Consider the following 22,638-nt stretch of genomic DNA (forward strand, 5'->3'; position numbering starts at 1 on the left):
GTCATCACTCTTTCTGAGAAATATAAATTGGATAGCGATCCTGATGAACGGTCAATGTATACCAGTAAGTAGACTTGTTGCGTTTTATTGCTTTATTTTATAGCTACAAATATTGAAGCAAAAATCAGTGAAAATAATCAGTGTTCAAAACTATCTCCTGACCTTACCCTGATTCATAATAGTAAGCTTATAATAATTATTTATAATTTTTTGGCTGGGTCAAAAAAGTAATTCATCCTCCTGTAACGTCCATAAACAGAGAGAAATGGATCTGGCTACTTACACGTGCGTTGTGACGTGTAACATGGTCAGAATGTTCGATTTTACCCAGAGAAAAACAATGTGACATAAAAGGGAATAAACACTCGAGGCAAACAGCAAATTATCCTGAAAAGCCTTTGTATTTGATCCTCTTCAGCAATCACATCCAACATACACAAAGTAAATGCCGTAAAAGTGAAGTAAAAACAAAAACAATCCCTGGCTCATCCATCCCATCACAGTTAGGCTGGGTTATGTCCTCTGCTCTCATGGGTTGCTGTCCTCAAGGCAAAGCAGATTTGGCAAGTAGCGATCCCAGGCTGTATGCTTGTTACCAACATAAGCACGTATAGCAGTCTTTAAGGAGCGGTTCACCCTTTCTGTCGCATTTGTTTGCGGGTGATACACGCCTGTGTTCCAACCCCAAAGTGGTAAGTACATGATCAAAGTGCTCACTGACAAAAGGAGACCCCCTGTCTGAGATCAGGTAAGAGGGGGCACCATGAAGTGCAAAGACATTGCACAACAGCTTGCCGGCTGCGACTCGGGCAGTGGCTTCTCTTACCGCATTAATCTCTACCCACTTTGAAAAATAGTCCACAAAGACCAGAATGTACGCATTACCACCAGGAGTACGTGGCCCAACAAAGTCCACACCTGTATATTCCCAGGGCCGGAGGCAACATCCTACTTAGCCTCTGAGGAAAGGCCTGGCCAATAGAAACAAAGTTTCAGCCTAGCAAGCGTTTTGCTTATTCCCAAGTGTCCAGCCAATGGGTGGTCATGATAGTATTCCAGCAAACTCCTCTTTATGGCCGTAGGCGCATGCAATCTGACTTCATAGGATGGAGGTTACAGGATGCCTTCCTACAACAAAGTACAAAAGTGCGAACTGAAACAGCTCTCCCTCCGTATTCTCCTCCTGGCCTTCCAACTTCCGCAGTCTCTTTCCCGTACCAGGATCATTGAGCTGCATTTGTCTGAGGTGCTCTCTATCAGAGAAAATCACTGGGGGCAAAGTACGCAAATCCAGACCACCGATTACAGCATAATCAGGGAGGATATCCATTTGGGTTTTGCAAGAAAGAACAGGGTTGCGAGAGAGAGCGTCTGGTAAATGGTTGCATGTTCCAGGCTTATGAATGATATCAAAGTTCTGCAACCGCAGAGACCATCTAGCCAGCCGGCCAGAGAGGTTAGGGCGAGACATCAGCCAACAGAGGCTGTTGTGGTCTGAGAAAATCATCATGTGAAGACCCTCAATGTATGACCTGAAGTGCTCCAGTTCCCGTATGACCGCCAAACACTCCTTTTCTGAGGTAGAGTACGGTCTTTCAGCCTTGTGACCACAACATCTCTGCCTCTGTCATCTCTTTGCATGAGAGCAGCCCCACATCACACACTTCAGTAAGAACAAAGAAAGGGAGCGAAAAGTTGGGAAACACCAGTATAGGTGCAGAAGTCAGCTTAGCTTTTAGGGAGTTCATAGTTGCCTGACATTCACTGAACCAGACAAAGGGAACATTCGTCCTGGTAAGAGCAAAGAGTGGTTCTGCGTGACGAGCATACTCATGGATAAAGTGTCTGTAGGAACTTGACACAAACATTGCCTGACTTGTATGACACAAGTGGGTGGCATGAACTCAATCACAGCTCTTACTTTTTCCACACACGGTCGGATGCCCCCTGCGGTAACATTGTAGCCAAGAAAGGTGAGCTCGCTTCTGCTGAATTGGCACTTTGCAAGCTTAACCAACAGGCCTACAGTTTCCAGCTAAAGCATACGAGTAAAATAAATGGACATATATAGAGGACGACATATACAGACAACATATGAGAAGTTCAGATGCAAACGCGGCTAAACGCCTCCCCAGTCAAAAATGAGATGATGATAGTAACAAAATGCTCTCAGCATGTATTATGTTCATCAAATACCTTTGCTTCAATTCTGCTTCAATTCTGCTTAATTCCACCCACGCACCATTCAGAAGTACAGTGTTGTTGTCAGAATCTGCTAAACACCACATTGACTTTGTGCATTTGCTCTTTAAGTGCATGAAAGATAAATAAGAGTAATGATGCAAAACAACTGTGGATCACATTCAAACTTGTGTATCTTGTGAGTACTTGGACCTGAATGGTCCATCTGAACTCCTAGCCTGGTTTCACTGCTTATAGCCTACGTAGTTAATACATAACTTTTAAAACCACAAAATGTATTTCTTGTATGTTTTAACAGATGCTGAAACGTACAATAGACGTATTTGCAACATTTTAATTGTAGCATTATTATGTTTTACAGCTACAAAAATAAAACATTTACAAATCTTTCATACCAAAAAGTTTACTGTATATTTTTCCTTTAACCATTTCATCAATAATGTTACCACCCCACCCCAAACTTTACCCCAAACCCTTTTAATACAAAATAAAAAACAATGTATTCTATATATAATGCAACATAATGGAAAGAAATGTGTGGGAGATTTTTTGCAATTGTAACAATATAGCATTTAAAAGAGATCTACACCTAAACCTAACCTAACAGATTATTAAAATGATATACTGTTATAAAAATAAAAAGCATGACAGACAGAGTATATACGGTACAGGGAAGTATTAAAGTCCATGAGAACATTTATCCGGCTTCTCTCTGTCAAGGCGTGCATTTCAAATTTCAAACTTCAAACATACAAAGACTGAAAGACAGCAATGTCTCAAATCTTTGACGTAGCACCCAAGAGCCAATAAGCGTTTGATATCACTTTTGTAACATATGTTGTGAAGCTTTTTAAGGCTCAATGTTTGAATTCAAATTCATAACGAACGTGAGATTTGAAGTTTACGGTCAATGATGAGAACTGAGATCAAGATCGCTGAATAAAGGGCTATATTTGGATTCTGAGCATGCGTCAAAACCGCCGCCATCTTGGAACAGGGGTCTTGTCATAGGAAGTATCTAGGTAAAGCTGCTATATCCGCCTGTACTTCGAATTCATGGACGATGCCGGAGTTTTGTGCTGCATATTGATGTTAGGGCTACTAGCACTATGCATTATGGTTAGAAAAAGTAGATTTTAAAAATTTTAAAACTTTAATTTTTTTCTTGACCCAATGCTAAATAGATGTCTGACTGTTGAAACGAACCAAAAGAAAACCCAGAAATTCGCATTTATGACGATTTATGGTGATTTTATTTCCGTTACACCATTGCATACAATGACGCTGATGCGGGATTCCCTTGTTTCAAGATGGCGGCTCTGTTTGACACATTCGGTCCAATGAACTGCCGTAGCCAAGGCAACATCTAAGCCGTTTCTCAATGTCAAGGAAGGATTCTTGGAAGCCAGAATTTCGAAGATGCTACGTCATCCACCTCCGTCGAAGGACTGTTCCAATGTCGAGGATCCTCGAAATTTCAGACAAGGACTGAGTCCTTCGTTCGAGAAATATCCCATATACAGGAAAGGATGCGTATGTGTATCCTTCGCGCTCTTCACACTCTGAAATCACCCACAATCCTATGCGCACAGCACCGAAAGCACACCTTTCAATAACACAATGACGCAATGACGTGCACTTGCTAGCCTGTTCCATTTAACGTGTTCTCCAAATGCTTAAGAGGAGCCTCGCCTAGCCTCTGAAGGAAGTGACTTGTAAGGACTAGTCCTGCCATAGAAAGAATCCTTGACATTGAGAAACGGCTCTAGTGTACATATCTATGCCCGCACCTGTGCAGCATTTCTTCTTTACCTATTTTATACATTTCCCAAACTCAATACTCCACCTAGTGTACAAAATAAGAATAACACCATATATGGCTCTTTCAATGAGTAAGAAATCCCAGTGCCTGCAAGTTTAAAATATATGAATAGGAATAACTTACTTACACATCGATACGTTTTAGTGTGTTTAAAAATGTAAGAAATATAAGTATGGTACAAGCACTCTTTTACGTAAAAATACACACATATTCTCACACGATCACAATGGAACTCCTATAGAAGACATCGAGGATGACATTAACAGATGACATATACATTTAACACATACATACATGCACACCAAAAGCTAACAAAATATAGGCAATTCATTGTACAATGCATTCAACACAGTTTTGGCACAAATCGAAGTCCTTTAATAAAAGTAAAATTGTGACCAGGAAAAATGTATAACGACTCTCTTTTGTTATTTGTATTTCAGAGCCTTCACCTGTCCTGAATCTAACATCAGCAGATGAATATGATAGAGTCATATATGCTGCCTGGACAAAACCTAATGAAACCCTTTCAGGTTACCGTGTTTGTATTAATAAAAACAATATATTTTGCAATAAATGCAGTGATTGCAACGACTGCAGTGAGTGTGTAAACTGTATAATCACAACAGCTGAGTGGATAAAGTTTACAGGTAAAACTCCTGACACAAAATATATTCTGTGTGTGGCTGCACTAACAAACAACAATGAAGTACAAGGAGAAATGGTTCAAATTGATGCATACACACGTAAGTATGGTGTTTAATCTTTAAAATATACGCAGTGGTTTAGATTAAAGTGTTAAATAAAATCTTTATCTGTATTGAGTTTATGTTGCAATGTAGAGGATTAAGCATCATCATTATGTGTTATTTATAAATATGAGGGGTGTGGTGCAGTGCAGGGGTAGCACTGTTGTCTCAGAGTAAGAAGTTGTCTGGTTTGATCCTTGGCTGGTTAAGGAGATCTTTCTGGGTCTAGTTTGCATGTTCTCCCTGTGTCAGCATGGGTTTACTCTGGGTGTCTCTGGTTACCTCCAAAATGCATGAATTAGAGATGCCAAATTGTCCTTCCCCAACTTTGACTTGTGTATTGATTTACTTGTGTGTAGACTCACAGGCTCTAACCATAAAAATAAGAGCTGAAGTCATTTAAGAAAAAAACAAACAATATTAGTTAATCTATACAGTGAAAGACTGCAAAGATTTTGTTAAAAAAAATATTTATCATTTATCCTTAATCCTTTATTCCATAGTTTTAAGTATACTGAGTATCTTTATTCTTTACATTTTGTTGATTACCTTCACAAATTGTTTACTCTCATTGAATTATTTGCACATAGGTCCAAGCAAAGTGACAGATCTTTCTTTAACTTCAACTAATCAATCCATTACTGCCAACTGGAAGTTAATTGAAAGTTATAAAAGTTTCAATGTGAGCATTAAAGCAGTTGGCAGGGTTGGCACGTCTGATGTCACTAACCAAACAAGTTATACTTTCAATGAGCTGCAAGCAGCAGAAAGCTACACCGTCTCTGTCATCACTCTTTCTGAGAAATATAAACTGGAAAGTGATCCTGCTGAACGATCAGTGTATACCAGTAAGTAGACCTGGACTTTTATTGACCTGGCATTTTATTGCTTTATTTTAAAAGCACAAATTAATTAACCTTTGGTAATTAAAGCAGCAATCCATAACTTTTTTACTTAAAAATTACCAAAAATCTATTATTAAGCAATTAGAGTAAAATCTGTGTTCCAAACTATCTCCTTACCTTACCCTGATTCAAAATGGTAAGCTTATAATAATGATTCATAATTTGAGTGGCCAGTTCTGAGAAAGTCATTTATCTTTACATGATTACGTAAACAAAAAGTCTATTAAAGCTCTATTAGGGTGGGGGATTTTAAACAAGTGGTTTTGCACCTATTTGGCTCCCCCTACTGGCTTAACTTGCAATCTCATTACTGATTGGCTGACTTTGCTGCCACTCAAAAAATGTAGCCAATTAATTTAAAGTGGAGGGGCAGTGAGATGCCTGTGATGTAATAAGCATCAGTTTTTCAGATTGGGCCGTTTTCTGGCTGACATTTCGAAATGAGGAATTTCTAGAGACTGAGATGTTTAGGTTGTTTAGCACTTTTTGTATGGTTGTGAATGCGGGTAGACTACCATTATTTAACAAAGACAAGGTAAAAATGGTTTTTCATTCTCTGTCCCCTTTAAATGACGATAATTTGCTGAAGCACAACGCACATACAGAAAATTACTCTGCATCAGTTTTATGTTTTAAACAGAGATGGCGATAGAGAGGCAGAATTTAAAGATTGCAGCTTTAAGTGAATGTAGGCCTATTTATAGACCCTTTTACTGTTTGTATACAATGATGATAAATGAGTGCTGGGAATAGATTAATCTCATACAAAATAAAAGTAATTTTTTGCATAATATATGAGTTTGTGCTGTGTGTATAATATTATGTACACACACACATATATATACATTTAAGAATTTTTTATTTATATATCATTTTTTATTTATATAGAATATATAAAAATATAAATAAATATATATGCGCATGTAAATGTTTGTTAAATACATATATGAATGTGTGTGTATTTATATATCTATACATAATAATTACACACAGCACAAACTCATATATTATGCAAAAAATTACTTTTACTTTGTAAGAGATTAATCTATACCCAGCACTGATATAATTTTTTTTATGTTATTCATTGTTTTTGGACGCAGTCTATAATTTTTTTTTATCTACATTCATTTATATTTGACATTTCCAAATGTAATGATCACTAATGAGCATAATGATGCACAATCTCTTTCTTTTAGCCCCATTTGGTGTTTATAATCTGAGTGTGATGAAGGTGACAAATGAAAGCGTCGAACTGAGGTGGAATCACTCAGGAAGATATGATTTCTATTCAGTAAACGTGTCAGATGTATCCAAAATACGTAATACCACTGAAAGAACAATTGTGATATTGGGTCTTACCCCAGGGAAAATGTATTATTTCACAGTTACTGCTATAGTTAATGGTACTACAGAAAGTGTGCCAAAGAGAGTACCTACTTACACCAGTAAGTACACAGTCAACACTACATTATGAAAAAATCTTTACATTTATCTAAAAAACATCTTTGTGTAATGCTTTTTATAGGCTCACAACTCTTTTTGTTATTTGTATTTCAGAGCCTTCACCTGTCCTGAATCTAAAATCAGCAGATAAATATGAAACAATCATAAATGCTTCCTGGACAAAACCTAATGAAAACCTTTCGGGTTACTGTATTTGTCTTAATGAAAACAATATATTTTGCAATAATTGCAGTGAGTGTGTAAACTGTATAATCACAAACGCAACACCTGAGTGGATAAACTTTACAGATAAAACACCTGGCACAAAATATATTCTGTGTGTGGCTGCACTAACAAACAACAATGAAACACAAGGAGAAATGTTTCAAATTAATGCATACACACGTGAGTATGGTGTTTAATCTTTAAAATATACTCACTGGTTTAGATGTATAAGATTAAGCAGCTGCAGTATGTGTTACATATGAATATGAGGTGTGTGGTGCAGTGGCTCAGTAGTACTGTTGCCTCAGAGTAAACAACCTTGCACATTGGGTCTAAAATACTTTAAATTTTACTTAAAAATTTGTGTTGAATACTCATAAAAATTAAGTTGTTTTAACTTGGGTTTTTTTGCATTTTAAATTTGATTCAATCGTGGACACTGATTTACACAAAACTACTAAAATGATTCGAACTTTTTTATTTAACAACACTTGCAGAAGACAACCAGTTTTAGCATTTTTATCAAAACGCCATCTGATTAAAACAGCAAGCTAATGCTCGGTGAGTCTGTTCTCAACTTGAGCAAATGCTCTATTCTTCAGCACAATGGTAACCTCTTAAAAATCAACAACATAACAGAAAATCTTTTAAATACCAAAAGTACAGAACAATATTCATTAAAAATATCATTGTAACACTTGGCGCAACGTCCTGGGGATGCCAGCTGATGAGACTGTGGCTATTTCCTCCCACGCCTGTTTAACCTACGCTGATTTGGGCGGGTTTCTCCCATCCCCATACAAAACAACTTCTCTGTCTTTGACTGCTCTTACAAGAACGTCGGTCTCCTCGGCTGTGAACCGCTCCTGGCGTGCGCCTGGTAAATCCGTCATAATAATAGCAACCCGCCATGGAACTTGCGCCCTTGCGTTTGAAGGGAATGTTGGATAGCATTCTGATTGGTTTATTTGAGGTTACGCCCAAACCACACCTATGAATAATGAACCTACTTCAGACCAATCCCTTATTGATTTGCGCCTGGCACAAGAGTTATTTCTCCCGCCGGGAAAATAGCAACAGCGCCCAAGATCCACCCACAAAGTCACTTGCGCTTTGCGCTTCGCACTTGCGTTTCAGATCGTTAAAATAGGGCCCCTTGAGTTAATATATACCGTTGAAATTTTAAGTTATGTTGATTTAAATTCACAAATAGTTTACTTTTCTTTGCATATAGGTCCAAGCAAAGTGGCAAATCTTTCTTTAACTTCAACTTCTCAATCTATTAACGCAAGCTGGGAGTTGAATGAAGGTTATAAAGGATTCAATGTGAGGATTGAAGCAGATGGCTGGGTTCGCATGTTCAATGTCACTGATCAATTGAGTCACTTTTTTGATAAACTACAAGCAGCAGTAAAGTACACCATCACTGTCATCACTCTTTCTGAGAAACCTAAACTGGAAAGTGATCCTGTTTTTAAATCTTTGCATACTAGTAAGTAACCACGATATTGTGGACTGCTGATTCATCTGCTCTGTATTGTTTAACAAATTTACATCCAAATTAACACAAACTCTGTTTCTACGCGCAGAACCTGTTTCTCCTGTATTGGCGAATGCTACTGTTCTTGACCACACTGCCATAAAAGTAACCTGGGAAGTTCCCGAACAGTTGAAGGGAGACTCAAAAATTACGTATAATGTGACAGCTCACCGTCAGAAACATGATAAAAGCAATTTAACCGAGAAAATGTTTATCATCTTTAATGGTTTAAATTCAGGAACAAACTATACCTTCAGTGTCAGTGTTGTGGCTGGCAATGAAGAGAGTGCTCCAGTCTTTGCTTATGGAATGACAGGTACATTTCCTTCCCCATGTTTTATTTTGTAGCTATTACATCTATAAGACATTTGTCAACACTTCATGTTTCATGACCGCAGTGTATTTTTGTTGCTGCAGTTTGTGTTTCTGTCATGTATTTTTATGATGTTTAACAAGGACATCTTTATTTTTATGTTAGTGCCTAATAAGAAGAAAGTGACGTTTGCAGTGATGTGCACCAGTGAAAACCCATTTTCCTGTAGCAAGAGTACAACTCTGACAGAAATAAAAAAAGAGGTGAGAGATGATCACAGCAAACTTTACAAAGCATACTCTTAAAAATAAAAAATAATGCTTAACAATGATAGAAGAAACATTTAGTCAAAGGATTTTTAATGAATCGTTTCTTTCATATCTTTTTATAAAGAACATTTTGTAAAACAGAAAGGTTTTTCAGGTGTTAAATGTTATCAATTTAACAATACAGCACAAAAAATAATTTACAGTATCTATGGCATCGTGAAGCACCTTTATTTTTAAGAGTGCAACTTTATATTCATACCATGTTCATTTGTACAACCGCTGATTATAAATTACAGCAACCCAACATTGGGTCATTTTTAACCCAGCAGGTACTCTGTCTAATATTTACCGATAATGGGTCAAAAATAACCCATTTTTAGATTAAACTTGCACGATTACATTTATTTTATAGGATTGAAAAAATGAAAAGTACATTAAAGGTTAAACATGAAGTATAGTCATGTTTTAGTTAAAGGCTCCTGCAACTGAAATCTAATCATTGAATCGGTTTTGTATTTCAGCTTGAAAATCAGTTAGGAAATAATTTTAAAGATGTCTACTGGAAACTCCAAAAGATAGACAAAAAATGATGTTATCACAATCCCTACAACAAAAACTTGGTTTGTAAAACCAACCTGACAATACAACATGGTTTTATTGTTATCAAATAATAAAATAATTTTTTTATTTTATTTATACTAACCTCTGCTCTGACTCTTATGTAACTTTTTAATTTATTCACCCATTTCTCAGGATTTCTGCACTCCGGTCTTTATACCCAGACTTACTACTGATATAAATAACAGCAAAACAGAAGTCAGACCATCAGTTAAGTTTCAACTTAACCTTTAGTTGCAGTTCATTGGTTTATCATCTTTCTTACAGACTTCTTGTATTGCATTGCCTGAATTATTGGAAATTAATATGTATTTTAATTATTAAAATTAAGCTTTAATTATATAATATATTCATCTTTATTGTTTTATGCATTTGTCTCTACTGTCTGTTTCAATACTGTATCATGTTCAGTAAAATTGTGGATTGACATAAAATTGAATTTGCAATGGGTGGCCTGGCTGGGTGCCCCTTGGTGGTGGTTATGCTCCTAAAACTTTATGTATGCAAAAAATATTATTACTTGATAGTTATGCTACCTATACATATTGTATACCCTTAAATATAACACAGTAGGTGCTAAAAAGGGTTCATAAAAAGTTTGGTTCCTCAAACAACTTTTCAGTCAAAGGGTCTTAAAAGTTTTCTCATAACCTCTTTACACTACAAACTACTTTTTGTGAAACAGGATGTTTTTAACCATTTAGCCTGACAAATAAAGCTTCAGGAACCTTTATGAAATAATTATTTATGAAGTAATGAATGCAGTCTCTTTACATTTCTAGTTTAAAGGTGGGTTTTATTTTCTGGTTAGTCTTTGGGTAAATATTTCCTTGTGTTTATTTCTGTCAGTGTATATGCATTAGTGAAATTATTAATTCATGTTTACTTGTTTTTTTTTTTTCGTGTCTAAAACATCATAAATAAATCTAAATGTGCTCAACAGTTGTTGTTGTTGTTGTTGTTTTACCTTGGGAAGCATAAGTCTCAAGTCAGTGATCTTTGTAGATCTGTGAGCTGCAGCCAGGTGTACTTGGTCCATTTAGCATTTTTAGGGTTTCAGTTTACTAGCCAGTAGGAGGTGGTAATCCGTTCCTATGGGACACAAGCATACATTCAAGTTGTTATAGCTTATATTTTCACTACATGGTTCAATTTGACTAGTCTCATGTAACTGGGCAACCTTTACATAAACTTTACATTACAAAAAGCTTTACTGAGGTGTAGTGAATCTCAGCATACTTCTCTGAGTATCATGTGAGATGTGCACACAATGAATATCCAGTAATGTCCAGTTTCTAAGCTTCCTAATATTGTTAAGGAGTCCCCAACAACAGGTTTCAATGCATCCCAGCTGAAAAAAAAACAATAAAACCATTACAGAAAATTCTAATGGTTTCCATTAAAATACCAATAGGAACCATTAGCTTTTACCATTAAAACCATTACACTGTAGTGTGTTTTGGGCCATATTCCATTAGAACCAATAAAATTCCCCAAAAAACCAATAAAACCATTAGAATTTTCTGTAATGGTTTTATTGTTTTTTTCAGCAGGGATGCAAGGTCAAAAAACACTGTCATTTTCTCAAAATATAAATTTAATATTACACTATTTCTCAGAGATCCCCAAAAGATTCATGTGAAGCCGTTCGTCATTATGCAATTGTTTTGAACAAAGCAGGAAGTAAAGCGCTGTCTTAACACTGAAACCCATCGTAATCTTAAGTCTGTGTTTTTTATTTAGAGCCGTTTGGTGCACGATGACAAACAGCCCTCTCACATGCATATCATATTGCTTAGTTGATCTGTCACATGTGCAGCGTAGATGTTCACGAAACCCTGCTATGCAAATCATAAGGTTTTAACAAAGGCAGATGAAGATGAGTGGTCGCACAATTGTCTCTCCTTTTGAAACACGCTCTGGTGCAAATGCGCTCACATTTTAGCCTTCCGCGCCTGAGCCCATGTGAACCGCGCTCCAGCCCACCTCTGCAACCCGGCCAGTGTGATAAACCAAACCGCGCCCGGGCGTGGTTCACATGACGCGGCAAACACATATTTTGACATGACGAGCCACACACATGACATGCACCCTGCTGCCCACAATGGCACCTCCCACTGCCATATACGCATTCTGTATGATCTGTCCCTTACAAGCTAGCCTGCTCTCATCCAAATTTCAGGCAAAGCAGGCACATCTCAAACAAGCCTGATGTAAACAGCCCTTCTGGCTAGATGGGATACAGCTACAGCCTAAATCCCATGAAATGTCAAGTTTAGGGTTAGGTTTGGGGGCTGGATTAGGATGAAAACAGCACTGATCATGTTAAGATATATCAGGGCAAGATGTTTTCGAATTAACTCAAACATGCATGTTAGTCTGCACTAGGATAAGCCCTGTACAGAAAACCGCCCCTTAATGTTAACAGTCTTTAGTACATTTTTTGTGTACTATTTATTATTCAACACATTTAAGCAAAACCATTGTTTAATCTTAGTCACTGTACTTTGCTACTTGATTGTCCTATGATTTCTAAATTTGCATGAATCATTGTAATTTATGAGACAAATTAATACATTTTTGCTCTTTACCCAAACTGACATAAAGTTGATAAAACACACAGCATGCTATTTTGAGGTTGCCAAAATTTGTCACACCTATGGGGGCTTAATAACTAAAACCATTTGATCAAAAAAGTGAAAATGCCTTAACATATACATCCAATCACATTACAGTTGTCAGTCATTTTAACTGTATATAGATGATAAACATAAATTAGGGAAATAAACTTTTGAAAATCTTTTATCAGGCTGTGTTGCTAAGGTTTGGCCATAAGGTGGCACTATAATAAATAAACCTTCATGTTTGTTTATATTTTTAAGGATTGAATTAATATTTATAATGGTCACATGAATTTACAGTGCCTGTCTTTTCAAAAAGTTTGTCCTGCATGATGATTTGCATGATTTGCTACTTTTGAAACGAAATATTTAAAGAAATTCCTTAAATGCCTGCATCTATCTGTGTTAATATACTGTTATTTAAAATATCAGCTGAACCTCTAACCAAATGTTAAAACTTTTGATATTTAGGTTTTTAAGCATTTCACACTTTGTTGCACATTTCTGTGTTGTCTTTATTGTTGATAAAGTTAAAGGGCTTTTGTGAAATAGTGTAAGCAAATGGGTCCTCTGTTTATGCATTTTCATATAACATTTGCATCAAAGTCTTTATAGGTGCACAAGGTATCCATAAATCTTTTCACATAAGTTTCTGTGACTCAATCAAAAATTTTGAAATGCCTACAGTTATGAGATTAAACATGTTCTCTAATTATGTTGCCCCACCTTACAGAATGAACCTGAGAAAAAAGAAATACAAACCAACTGTTTAGTAGTCTGACTTAGTGTGCAGCATAATCAGGAGCTTAAACTGCACTTCTGAACTGTCATCATGGGTAAGTTAAAGTTAAAACAATATCTTTAAGCGACCAAACACTGAACGGCATTTAAGTGTAGCTCTGCTGAATATTGTAATAATGTATATTTAAATTATATACTAACTTTAAAGGGGTTTCTGTTGATATATTTTTCATACTGTTACCAGCATGCATTTATGGAGACATCATGAAAATAGACACAACCGGAGCATCAGAGGCAACAGCCAAACAGGACAAATTAACAATTAAGGGTAAAAGTGCATAATGAGACTACATGTCACAGTTGCCAAATTTTCCAAATATTCTTGTCTCCTAAATAAATGATTTTTGTCAAAGGTGTTGCAGCTTCTAAAAAACTGGCTGAGAATGATCTGAAACGAATGGAGAAATACAAGAGTTTAATTATTAAAGTTGGCAAAGCACAGAAGATGGACCCAGCAGTGGTTGCTGCCATCATATCCAGAGAGTCCAGAGCTGGGGCTGTGCTAAAGGATGGGTGGGGTGATCATGGCAATGGTTTCGGCCTCATGCAGGTATAGAGTAACCTGTTTTATTCCAAATATCATGCATAAGTAAATTGAAGATAAAGAAAACTGACTTTTAGATGTAAATAGACATTTTTTAATCTATTAAAAAAGTAAATATATATCTTTCTTCTAGGTTGACAAGCGGTATCACACGCCTGTAGGTGCATGGGACAGTGAGCAGCATCTCACACAAGCAATTGAGATACTCATCGGCTCAATTCAAGCAATTAAAAAAAACTTTCCTCAGTGGACACAGGAGCAATGCTTTAAAGGTACAGCTGGTAACTTTCCCTGAGGGACTGAACATAAATCAGTGTGAAAATCACCAGACATCAAGTTAGATTTCTATGTTGTAATGTATGAAGTATAATGTCTGTTTCAGGAGGGATATCAGCTTACAATGCAGGTCCGGGAAATGTCCGCACATATGAGAATATGGACAAGGGTACCCCAGGACACGACTATGCTAATGATGTTGTTGCCAGAGCCCAGTGGTTTAGAAGCAAGGGTTACTGAACAACAGCTGGTAAAAGTTGTAAAATCCCTGTTTTGAAGATAAAACAATTAAAAGTTTTTGGATTAATTGAAATTATGCATATATTGGATATTTCTAAGCATTGCTTATACAAACTTCCCCAAACCGTTTTTGATGGGTTTTTTTTTTTTTGCCTTTATTTACCAGCCTAACTGTTTAGTGCTTAATAAATCAGTGCATTGATATTGATGATGGTGTGAACAAATCAAACTTAATAAAACTCTTAAATCATGTTTCAGTCTTGTGTTACAAATAATAATCAATTTCATGAATAATCTTTTAATACAACTATTAAAATGAGAGGATTTCATTCAGGGCTGCCCTCAACGATCAAAATATCGCGAGAGCAAAGTCAAAGCTGCGCTTTCGCAACGCTCTCGCGATGCTTTGAAGTCTCCTCAGCTCCTCATGATGATAACGTTCATCTGTTCTCTACGATAGAGGGCGATGTTAAATCTTCATACACGAGACTGGAATAAAATGAGCGAAAATCTTTTGTGCTTACGGATGAGCTCTGAAGAACTATGGGATCTCGTTGACTTTGTGACTTCAGGTCTGTTTTAAATCGATAATAAGGCTTTTTGTTTTATCGTGTCTCGATCTGTGCGCGTGTACCGAGCTTATGTTGTTAGGAAACAAACATCTTCATCAATAACTCGTCCTAGTCGAGTGAATAATGTTATGTGGAGTCTTCAGGTGAGTTATAGTAACTTTCTGGGACTTTTGTTAATCTGGTCGGCGATTTGTTGCCTACTAATGAACTTTATATCAATATCCTTTGAGGGAATTATGTTAAATTGTTTAAAGACGATTACTTCAAAGCGTTTCAATGATACAATGTAAGAAAATCAGTGCTGCGAGGATCTGCATTCATCACGTAATATTGTTTTAATGACAAAAAGTTGGGTTTAATAACATTTCATCTTTGTTTTTCTAAAAACCTAATATAATGGATAGATTAATTGTAAAATCAGTTTTTTTTGTTAGTTGCACTTGCAATTTTCACCTTAGACAACCACAGAAGCAATGGATAAATATCAAATCATGTCTTAAATGATCAGTTATCGTATTAAATCAATAAATGTTATATTATAAATTGGTGCCCAGCTTGTGACAGCTTGTTCTTCATGGGTCAAACCTGCCCATTAAAAGTCCTGCACAGGAACTTATTTGAATGACCAAAATCTCTTAAACAAATTGTGTTCGACTAGTGTAAATCATTTTTTAGATTAGGGAAAATGACATAACATTCATACTAATATTTTTTTTAAAAAATTCATTTTTGAGACATCTTTTTAACAAGTTTCTTAAAGGGATAGTTCACCCAAAAAATTTCTCACCCTCATGTTGTTACAAACCTGTATAAATGTCTTTGTTCTGATGAACACGAAGGAAGATATATTGAGGAATGTTTGTAACTGAACCGATCATGAGCCCCATTCACTTCCATAGTAGGATAAAAGAATACTATGGAAGTGAATGGGGCTCACAAACTGTTTGATTACAAACATTGCTCAAAATTATCTCAAAATATCAAAGACATTTACACAGGTTTGTAATAACACGAGAGTGTTTGAATTTTTTGGACGAACTATCCCTTTAAGCCAAAAGAATGTATGTAATAACCCCTACTGCTTTAATCGATTTTTCGATTAATCGTGTTTTTTTACATGGACGATTAAAAATCGATTCTCAAAGAGCAGGATCGATTTTTTTTCTTTCATATTTATTTCCGCAAACATTAAACGTAAGATTAATGTTAATCTAATTACTAGTCTTCTTCACTAGATGTCACCATCTTTTTTTGCCTTGTGCGATGTTACCAAGGAGCGAGAGGCGAGCCTGTCATTCATTCATTTAGTGCTTAAAACGGGGGTTTCAGGTCGTCATCGATGTTGATGCCACCTTCACATAAAAAGTCAGAGGTATGGAAGCATTTTAGATTTAGCAAGCAAGACGACGATGAAAGTGTTGTGGCTTTTTATTAATTACCCACTTGTAAACTGCTGTTCACTGTTCTTTTTTATTAAAATAGTATTTGTATTATTTCTATATTCATTGAGTTGAATCAAGAATTGAGTATAAAAATCGACCCAAGAACCGGAATCGAAAATCGAACCGAGAATCGAAATGGAATCGATTTGATAGCTTGTGAATCGAAATCGAATCGATCTGGAACATCTGGATCGATACCCAGCCCTATTTAACAGTGCATGCTAATGTACTCCATTTAAATCGAATTGGAAGACTCAATACAGTTTGAACTGTGAATCATGCCTCTTTGTTGATGTAGTGTGCATTTATTACTCAATTTTCAGAAATTTGCTTTTAAAACGATAAAAAAATCTCACATAATAAATCTACATTGAAGTGTCATATCTGACACTAAATAAATCTGAATAGATAACCTGAAAGCAATGGATGAATAAAAGCTTCTTTGAGGTGTAGTGAGTCTCATATGAGGTGTGCACGTAATGATTATCTGTTTAATTAACTAACCAAACTAGTTAATTCAATAGCTACAGCCATAGTCTTACTTGCTTAAACAGTCCTGTTGTGTTTTGGGGAAAAGTGCATTGTAAAATCGAGGGTGCAATTATTTAATTATTGTCATCCCATTAAACTGTTGAGATACTCCATTGAAAAGCCTCACTCAAGAGCTGCCACACACAGAGTTTTACAGAGCATAAACATGGGGGACAGAAAGTTAACCCATCACAGATAGAGGATAAGGGCAGCTGATGGGGGCTGTGTTCATTGGTCAAGCTGTGCGGACCCAGCTGGATCCTTTTAATTGTAAAACTACGGGACTTAAAAGACACACAGAGAGTTGGTCTGCTCAAGGCTTTGTTTTAATTTCCTTTCTCATAAGAATGTAGACTAATGAACTTGCATTCTCATCCTATATACTCCATAAGCTATTTCGAAATGTTTTATTAGACGCTGTCCTGCTTTGCAGGCCTCTATGCTTAACCGTACTTTTTTTTTTAGTTATTTACAGTTTGGCATACATGGCCTTAATTAGATTGTGGGGTAGAGACTCAGAAGATGTGTTCCAGATGTGGGCTGGAATTCAGCGAGCTTTGTAAAGAAAAGAAACAGTACTCAGTAGGGGACTGCTAAAGTAACTTGAGTCCGAGAAAACTGACAGAATTGACAGAATTGAGGGGGACGGGGGTTTTCTTTCACTTTCCAGGTTCAAATATTCATGACTACTTCTTGGAAGAATGATTCATTCTGTGTTATTCTGTGTTTTCCGGGGTTTGGAGATGAATGATCTTAAAAGAAGTTTATTAATATTGTAGCAATTTTATTATGCTGTTAGTTCACTTGTGAACATGTTGACTACGATTGACTAAAGTCGATTAGAACGACTTCAGCAGTTCTTGGTGCTGATTAACCTGCCTGATCTTACGAGAATTATAGGGGGAAAATGAATAAAACCCCATTACCCCAACATTACAGGTGTGAATGCAAATCGTACAAAAATGTACTAAAGTGGTCTAACGAATTTATATGAATTCGCCACCTTGTCACCTCGTACGCATGTGTAAGGAATTGCCACAAGCGTTGGCTTGAACAAAACACATATATGAGGCAGACTCGGAGTAGAAATGGGTCAGGAAATACCAGTCTGGCTTTTTTCATAGAGAAATGGTCTCACCAAGCTTTCACCAAGATGTAGGATATATCTCTGCACAACATTGAAATTCAGGAAAATGTTTCTCGCCCGTGTCTCTGCTCACCATATGTCTAAGATAGAAGTGATAGGACCCGACAGCTATCACGAAGTGTGAAATCGATGCCCGTGTCTACTTTTATATTTCATATGAAATGAGTCTTACCTCACCGCCCAGTGTTTTCCTAACCTGTTTATCTTTAAGAAAAAGAATCGGCTGCCGCAAAGCTTTGTTTACATTTTTGCCAAATACTTGTGCTCGATTTGCCTGTGTGGGAAGGAAAATATTCAAAACCATCAGGGAGGCGAAACGTTTTTATGTAAGGGTGAAGCCTTGTGAGCGCATGTTTCCCAAGTAAAGGAGGGGAGAAAGAGGAAGGTCAAGTAACCAGAAAGTCCGATCACTTCCGTTATAGTAGCATTCAAATTTGTCGAATTGGTCCCTCACTGCCTGAAAACTGAACGCAGACATTTGTATATTTGTATTTTGAATTTACATGCATGGTTCAGCCTCCACGTTTGCTTTTGGCTTAACCTCGACTATTCTCACCGATAACCAAGTTGCTTTTAAAGCATATTGGGTGATTGAATTAATGATTATTAATTATTAGCTGGGTTTTCAACCCCCTTCGTGTTACAGAACAAGCCCCTAAGGAAAAGACAAGTGCTATCTCCTCAGGGAACTTGCCCATTTAATTATCAAATGACGCCTGCCCCTGTCGACAGTGAACTGCTGGGTGAGACAATAGTAGCTAGTTTCTCTGTATAAGGTGACGGGGGTTGGAGAAGGGGTGGAGGAGTTGAATCGGAGAGAAAGAGACAGTGAGCATGCTCAGTCCTGAGAGATAGACTACAGAAACACACATGAACCTTCCCTATGACGGACACACATTCCCACAAGCTTCTCTTATGCGTGTGGTGATGAGAAATTAGATATTGATGATTTGACCAACCTGGCTTCCCTTTTTGGACCTTAAGGAGAAATTTACACAGGATGCACTAAGGAAATGCAGCTTTTGGGGTAAACTTTAACACCATGGCTCGATTTTACAGCTGCTTTGGTGAAAATAAGTAAGTTGGAGGCTTTCCTAATTGTTTTTGGAGGAACTGTAGAAAAGTTAAGATTTACTATCATGATATCGTGAAATTTAGTGGCATGTTTGCATATAAAATGGCTTAATTTGAGCTGATTTATTAGTGGAGCACTAAAATTGTTCTTTTGGTATGAATAATGTTTATGTTATTATGATTTAGTGTGCCTTTTTTACTATAATGTTTCTGTTGTGGTTCATGGGAAGTAATATAATAGCTTCTTGAATGAATTAGGGTCTGTTTAAAAGCTCTTCTGTCTAATGGTCTCATGACATGTCCAACAAGACCCTACTCATCACTACTGTTTGCTTTTCTAAAGCCCCTGAGAGAGCATGTTGTTTACCATTGGTGCACATCCAGAAAAGTTGTTTTGGTTACAGAATTTGCCATTTCTTGGGTTCATGATGGTCAAGAATGTACAATAGGACAGTTTGCAACTTTTATAAACAACGTTTTGTATTTGGCCATAAATGTAAAACATGTCTTTGCAAAGAAACCGAAATCTTAAAGGGTTTTGATAGGAACTTGTGTTTTGATGGGAACCAGCTTCATCCTTGCGTTATGACCAACCTTCATTCTCACACCATTTATGGTTCCTGAGCTCATGTCTCAGCAGACATGGAAATAGGAGTGTTAATGTTTCAGTTTGACCTCTGCACCTTCTCTGAGCTTGTTGATGTATAATTTTTTTCTAGTTTTTTATTATCTTGTGCGGTTTCTAACAGACTGCTGCTATCTTACAAGACACATTTTCTCTAAAAAGTTACAGCCTATATTTTTACAGTGTGAGCCAATGAGCTGTGTGTACTTTTTGCTAAATGTAAAATATTTGAGTCATGCCATGTGCTTCTTTGGTTAACTTGCAGATTATCCAGTATTAAATTGTATGGTATCAGATTCCCATAGAGTACCTATTACAATAGCCTGGTTAAAGGAGTTTATTATGTTGTGGTGAATTTATAACAACCACAAAAGTACAGAGAGTCTTTATTTATTATTCCCTGCTAACTGCTGTTAGTTTTTAAAATTCTGATCCATACCAAATGCTAAGGGCTGCCAAACACTGTGTGTTGCATGTGTGTGCGACTGTGCGTATGATATTGCCTTAAAGGGATAGTTCACCCAAAAATGAAAATTCTGTCATCATTTACTCACTTTCATTATGTTACAAACCTGTATACATGTCTTTGTTCTGATGAACAGGAAGGAAGATATTTTAAGGAATGTTTGTAACCAAATCATTCATAAGCCCCATTCACTTCAATAGTATTCTTTTTCTACTATGGAAGTGAATGGGGCTCATGATCAGTTTGGAAATGTATGGTTTGTAACAAAATGAGAGCGAGAGAAAATGATGAGATTTTTATTTTTGAGTGAACTATCCCTTTAAATATCTACTAAATGTAAAAACATCTTCATACATATTTGTGTGCAGGAGTACATAAATAACATGTGACTGTAATTGCAGTTGCCTTTTTTATGTCTGCATGTCTAGTTGTCTACTTTAAGCAACTGTGGTATGATTTTTACTGTACACCACAAATTTGAAAGAAAATATTCATGCAGCCTCGTAATTTGGGAGCTTTCCTTACAAAATCAGTCTAGTGTGGTTCAACATGGTTCATTTGCTTGTCATGTGGCACTATATCTACTAAAAAAGTATACCCTCATTTTGCCTGAAGCTAAAAAATCTTCAGAAATAACACTGGGTCAGTGAAGGCATGGTGTCAGTTTAAAGACACAATACACTCAAAAAAAAAAAAAAAATGGTGCTAATAGCACTAAATGTGGTTCAATGGCTCGTAATCATAGGGGAACCATTTTTAGTGCTAAACGTCTATGTAGAACCTGTGAGGATCCATATTGTGCTGTGTTGAACCATAAGTGATATTTTTAAGAGTGTATGTAAGATTATTGCATTAAAAAAGACATATCATGAAAATCAGACTTTTTCCATGTTTAAGTGCTATAATTGGGTCCCCATTGCTTCTATCAACCTATACAAAGTGAAAAAGTACAACCCAGTAACTTAGTTTTGGTAAACCGTTCTCTGCAAGCATGTGAAAAAATAGGTAATTGAAATTTGGCTCCCCTTGTGATGTCGGAAGGGGATAATACCGCCCCTAATCTGCACTATCCAACCACGGCACTGCCATTTAGTGCAGGCATCAGCTCATTTGCATTCTAAGACACACCCCAAAACACATTTTTGTTCACACCTACAAAGTGGCTATTTTAACATGCTATAATAAATTAGCTATATGATATTTTGAGCTAGAACTTCACATATGTACTCTGGGATTTATTTGACCTCTTAAAAAAGTCTTAAGTCTTAATATCCAAAATATCACTAGCACAATTAATTTAGAAATGTCATCATTTTAACCAACACATCGCCCCTGCTCATTTGCTTTGTTATCTTGGTTTCTGCTTTTGCTACCATATAAACCATAGGTGTGTTTGACTACATGTGGCACTGCGCAGACCCATTAGTCTGTGACATCAAAGTATGGCGAGAGGGATTTAAAGGCAGCACTGTTGCATCGTTCTTGTGATACCGGATGCCATACACCAGTCGATCTATGTAGCACCATATGCGTAAGCAGAAGTTACCTGTTGTGCTTTTAGAACTACATTAAATAGAAGTAGTGGATACTGTCCCATTATTAAACTGAAAAGTAAGAGGAAAAATACCTCAGTCTACATCAGTGATCAATGTAATGTGCGCTTCCTAGTGCCACAGTAATGCTGCAGGAAGTTCGCGGTCTTGGATTATAATTGAGGGAATGAGATGGAGATGGTTGTCAATAATGCTAGCTAATGTTGTCAATAATGTTTTCATAAACCAATACTGTAAGAGTTTTCTTGAGATTTAACAAAAAAGAAAAGCCTGGCAGAAACCTTCTAATCATTGAACATAAAGTAAAATGCCTAGACCTCAGTGAAATCAGTCATAGTTAATTTATCAAAATCAAAAAGATTGAATGTTTCTTTCTCAGATTTTGCTTTTGTGAAACAAAGAAAAATCTGATCAAATTATCTTATTTTACAATAAGATCACAAAAAGATGAATGGGCACTTTCAGGCCCAATCCCAATTCTGTTTTATAGCCCTAAGCCTACCACTCACCCCTTCTCCTTGAAACAGAGTGGAAAAAATATGGTTTTAAAAAGTATTCCCCTAAGAAATATGACACAACTACTACAACGTCATACATCATCATACGACCTACGTCAAAAGTAGATGCAATGTTTATCATGCTGCTGTCACTATAATCATCATT

The 22,638-nt window shown here is 36.5% G+C and overlaps 4 protein-coding genes across 9 annotated transcripts in view; all 4 read left to right on the forward strand.

Annotated features, from left to right (window-relative positions):
* LOC135748349 (lysozyme g-like) overlaps positions 1-3,049 on the forward strand; it is a 133,418-nt gene extending 130,369 nt beyond the window's left edge. Inside the window, exon 6 of the mRNA XM_073812125.1 lies at positions 3,039-3,049. The gene's annotated coding sequence lies outside the window, so the exon portion shown is untranslated. The remainder of the gene's footprint in view (positions 1-3,038) is intronic.
* Positions 3,050-7,052: 4,003 nt separating this feature from the next.
* Positions 7,053-9,501, forward strand: LOC135748375 (receptor-type tyrosine-protein phosphatase eta-like). Its single transcript, XM_065266579.2, has 5 exons — positions 7,053-7,120; positions 7,233-7,523; positions 8,578-8,835; positions 8,933-9,199; positions 9,362-9,501. The coding sequence occupies exons 2-5, from the start codon at positions 7,499-7,501 to the stop codon at positions 9,499-9,501; spliced, it is 690 nt and encodes a 229-aa protein (XP_065122651.2). The 5' UTR covers positions 7,053-7,120; positions 7,233-7,498.
* Positions 9,502-13,402: 3,901 nt separating this feature from the next.
* Positions 13,403-14,817, forward strand: LOC135748309 (lysozyme g-like). Its single transcript, XM_065266498.1, has 5 exons — positions 13,403-13,540; positions 13,690-13,773; positions 13,859-14,055; positions 14,183-14,321; positions 14,432-14,817. The coding sequence occupies exons 1-5, from the start codon at positions 13,537-13,539 to the stop codon at positions 14,563-14,565; spliced, it is 558 nt and encodes a 185-aa protein (XP_065122570.1). The 5' UTR covers positions 13,403-13,536; the 3' UTR covers positions 14,566-14,817.
* A 224-nt stretch (positions 14,818-15,041) lies between these two features.
* LOC135748302 (uncharacterized) overlaps positions 15,042-22,638 on the forward strand; it is a 42,836-nt gene continuing 35,239 nt past the window's right edge. For 2 of the 6 annotated variants that reach the window (XM_065266486.2, XM_065266488.2), the window contains exon 1: positions 19,052-19,334. Coding sequence is in view for 3 of the 6 variants with exons in the window: in XM_065266488.2 (XP_065122560.1) it covers positions 19,300-19,334 (35 nt within the window). In the remaining 3 variants the exon portion in view is untranslated. The other 4 variants (XM_065266485.2, XM_065266490.2, XM_065266489.2 and 1 more) reach the window with 4 other exon arrangements.

This window comes from Paramisgurnus dabryanus, chromosome 16 (genome assembly GCF_030506205.2).
Source record: "Paramisgurnus dabryanus chromosome 16, PD_genome_1.1, whole genome shotgun sequence".
NCBI lineage: Eukaryota > Metazoa > Chordata > Actinopteri > Cypriniformes > Cobitidae > Paramisgurnus > Paramisgurnus dabryanus.

What these genes read in the sequence shown, in the direction of transcription:
- LOC135748375 (XM_065266579.2), top strand. Translation starts at nt 7,499, where the DNA reads ATGTTTCAAATTAATGCATACACAC. An exon ending in TCAAATTAATGCATACACAC is followed by an intron (nt 7,524 to 8,577) that starts GTGAGTATGGTG and finishes CTTTGCATATAG; the next exon opens with GTCCAAGCAAAGTGGCAAAT. An exon ending in TTTTAAATCTTTGCATACTA is followed by an intron (nt 8,836 to 8,932) that starts GTAAGTAACCAC and finishes TTCTACGCGCAG; the next exon opens with AACCTGTTTCTCCTGTATTG.
- LOC135748309 (XM_065266498.1), top strand. An exon ending in GGACAAATTAACAATTAAGG is followed by an intron (nt 13,774 to 13,858) that starts GTAAAAGTGCAT and finishes TTTTTGTCAAAG; the next exon opens with GTGTTGCAGCTTCTAAAAAA. An exon ending in ATGGTTTCGGCCTCATGCAG is followed by an intron (nt 14,056 to 14,182) that starts GTATAGAGTAAC and finishes TCTTTCTTCTAG; the next exon opens with GTTGACAAGCGGTATCACAC.